This window comes from Geospiza fortis, unplaced genomic scaffold (assembly GCF_000277835.1).
Source record: "Geospiza fortis unplaced genomic scaffold, GeoFor_1.0 scaffold2359, whole genome shotgun sequence".
NCBI classification, from domain to species: Eukaryota; Metazoa; Chordata; class Aves; order Passeriformes; family Thraupidae; genus Geospiza; species Geospiza fortis.
This window is the reverse complement of record NW_005055059.1, coordinates 17,949-20,458: the sequence shown is the minus strand read 5'-3', so window position 1 is coordinate 20,458 and position 2,510 is coordinate 17,949. Positions and strand designations below refer to the sequence as shown.

Here is a 2,510-nt window from a genome sequence, read left to right as displayed (position 1 = left end):
GCTACTACCTGGAGGCCACCGGTGAGTGGGGTGCGGGGAGAGGGTCCCGGTGCCCCGGGCTTGGGGTGCTTTTGTCCCGGGATGGGCTCCGTGTTTCCCGGGATGAGCTCCGTGTTTCCCGGGACGGGGTCTCAGGTGGGAATAAAGTCCTTGTGGCGTGGGAACAGAGTTGTCGTGTCCTAGGAGAGGTCCATGTATCCTAAAACAGGGTGTCCTAAAAACGGGAATAAGGGCTCTGTGCCCAAGGAAGGGGGGTCGCAGTGCTCTAGGAGGAGACCCCATTCCCTGGCACACGATCCCATATCCTGGGAAGGGACCGTGTGTCTTTGGAGAGGGTCCCTGTGCCCTAAAACGGGGTCCCCGGCCTAGGAATGATACTGTGCCCTGGGGCAGGGGACATGTCCCGGGACAGGACCCCGTGTCCTGGGACAAATCCCTGCCCCCTGCGATGGGACCCCGTGCCCTGGGCAGGACCCCGGTGCGCTGTGGCTGCCCTGGCACCTGGGGACGGAGACAGGACCCCCTTCCCAAAGCCCGGCAGGATTTACCCCCGCGGGGTTCTCGGCCCTGCGCAGCCCCCCTGAGCCCCCCGGGCAGCGCGGTGGGGTCGGCACGGAAGGTTTGGGGTGGCTGGGGACAACTCCCGTCACAGGCTGGGACACTCACGGCACAGGCTGGGACACTCCCGGCACAGGCTGGGACTCGTCCCTCCGGGAACCCCGGGAGCGCTCCGGCCCCGGTTCCCCGGCGGATCCCGGTGCCGGCTCTGCCGGGGGTCTCCGGTGCCCACCGGGGGAACGGGACGGGCGGCGGGAGGAGCGGGATGTCCGGCAGCGTCCTAGGCCGGAGCGGAAGCAGCTGCTCCATCCTCACATTGCCATCTAGCGTTGTTCCCGCTCCGGAGGAGCCGGATTTAGGGATGGCACAGATCGGGGAAAACCCCTGGCAGAGCCCCGCTGGCACGGCTGGCACCTCACCGGGGCGTCCGTCCCGCTGCTGTGCCCGGGGGGAGCCCGCAACACCGCCCCATCCTTGAATCCCCGAATCCGTGAATACCTGGGTCCCTGAATCTCTGAATCCATGAATCTCCAAATCTCCAAATCCCTGGATCTCTGAATCCCGGTATCCCTGAATCCCCAAATCCCTGGATCTCTGAATCCCTGATCTCTGAATACCGGTATCCCTGAATCCCCAAGTCCCTGATTCCCCAAATCCCCAAGTCTCTGAGTCCCTGAATCCCTGGATCCCCAAATCCCTGAATCCCCAAATCCCCGACTCCCTGGATCATTGAATCCCTGAACCCCCGGATCCCTGGATCCCTGAATCCCCCAATCCCAGATCCCTGAACCCTGGTATCCCTGAATTCCCAGATCCCTGAATGCTCGAACCCCTGAACTCCTGAAACCCCAAATGCCCGAATCCCTGAACTCCTGAAACCCCAAATGCCTGAACCCCCAGATTCCAGGATCATTGAATCCCCAAATCCCCAAACTCCTGAATCCCTGAATTCCCAGATCCCCGAACCCCTGAATCCCAGTATCCCTGAATCTCCAAATCCCTGAATCCCTGAACTCCTGAATCCTCAAATCCCTGATCTCTGAACCTCCAGATCCTTGAACCCCCGAATCCCCCAATCCCTGAATCCCTGGATCCTCAATCCCACAATCCCCCAGTCCAATATCCCTTAACCCTGGTATTCCTGAATTCCCAGATCCCCAAATCCCAGATCTCTGAACCCCTGAATCCCCAATCCCTGAATCCCCAAATCTGAATCCCTGAACCCCCGAATCCCGGTGCCCGCAGACGAGAGCGTTGCGGCACGGCAGACGGACATCCTGTGGCGCCTGCAACAGATGTTGGACCCCCAAATCTCCCAATCCCAGATACCTGAACCCCTGAACCCCAGTATCCCTGAATTCCCAGATCCCTGAATCCCTGATCTCCAAATCCCCGATCCCCAAATCCCAGATCCCTGATCTCTGAATCCCCGAATCCCCATTCCCAAATCCCCGATCCCCGACGAGAGCGTCGCAGCGCGACAGACGGACATCCCGTGGCACCTGCGGCAGATGTTGGAGCCCCAAATCCCCCCTGAACCCAATCCCAGATACCTGAACCCCTGAACCCCTGTATCCCTGAATTCCCAGATCCCTGAATCCCTGATCTCTGAATCTCTGAATCCCCGTTCCCAAATCCCCGATCCCCACAGATGAGAGCGGCGCGGCGCGGCAGACGGACATCCCGTGTCGCCTGCGGCAGATGTTGGACCCCCAAATTCCCCAATCCCCCAATCCCAGATACCTGAACCCCTGAACCCTGGTATCCTCGAATCCATGAATCCCCCAATCCCCGAATCCCCCAATCCCTGAATCCCAAATCCCCAATCCCCGCAGACGAGAGCGTCGCGGCGCGACAGACGGACATCCCGTGGTGCCTGCGGCAGATATTGGACCCCCAAATCCTTAATTTTTGGAGAGGAGGAAAGAGGGCAGCCACCAAAGTGGCATTTC

At 60.5% G+C, this 2,510-nt stretch overlaps 1 protein-coding gene across 1 annotated transcript in view; it reads left to right on the top strand.

The window, feature by feature from the left end:
• Window positions 1–2,510, top strand: part of LOC102032583 (protein FAM160B2-like) — a 14,434-nt gene that overhangs the window by 3,579 nt on the left and 8,345 nt on the right. Inside the window, exons 3-4 of the mRNA XM_031065694.1 lie at window positions 1,767–1,905; window positions 2,394–2,500. Of these exons, the coding sequence (XP_030921554.1) occupies window positions 1,767–1,905; window positions 2,394–2,500 (246 nt within the window). The remainder of the gene's footprint in view (window positions 1–1,766; window positions 1,906–2,393; window positions 2,501–2,510) is intronic.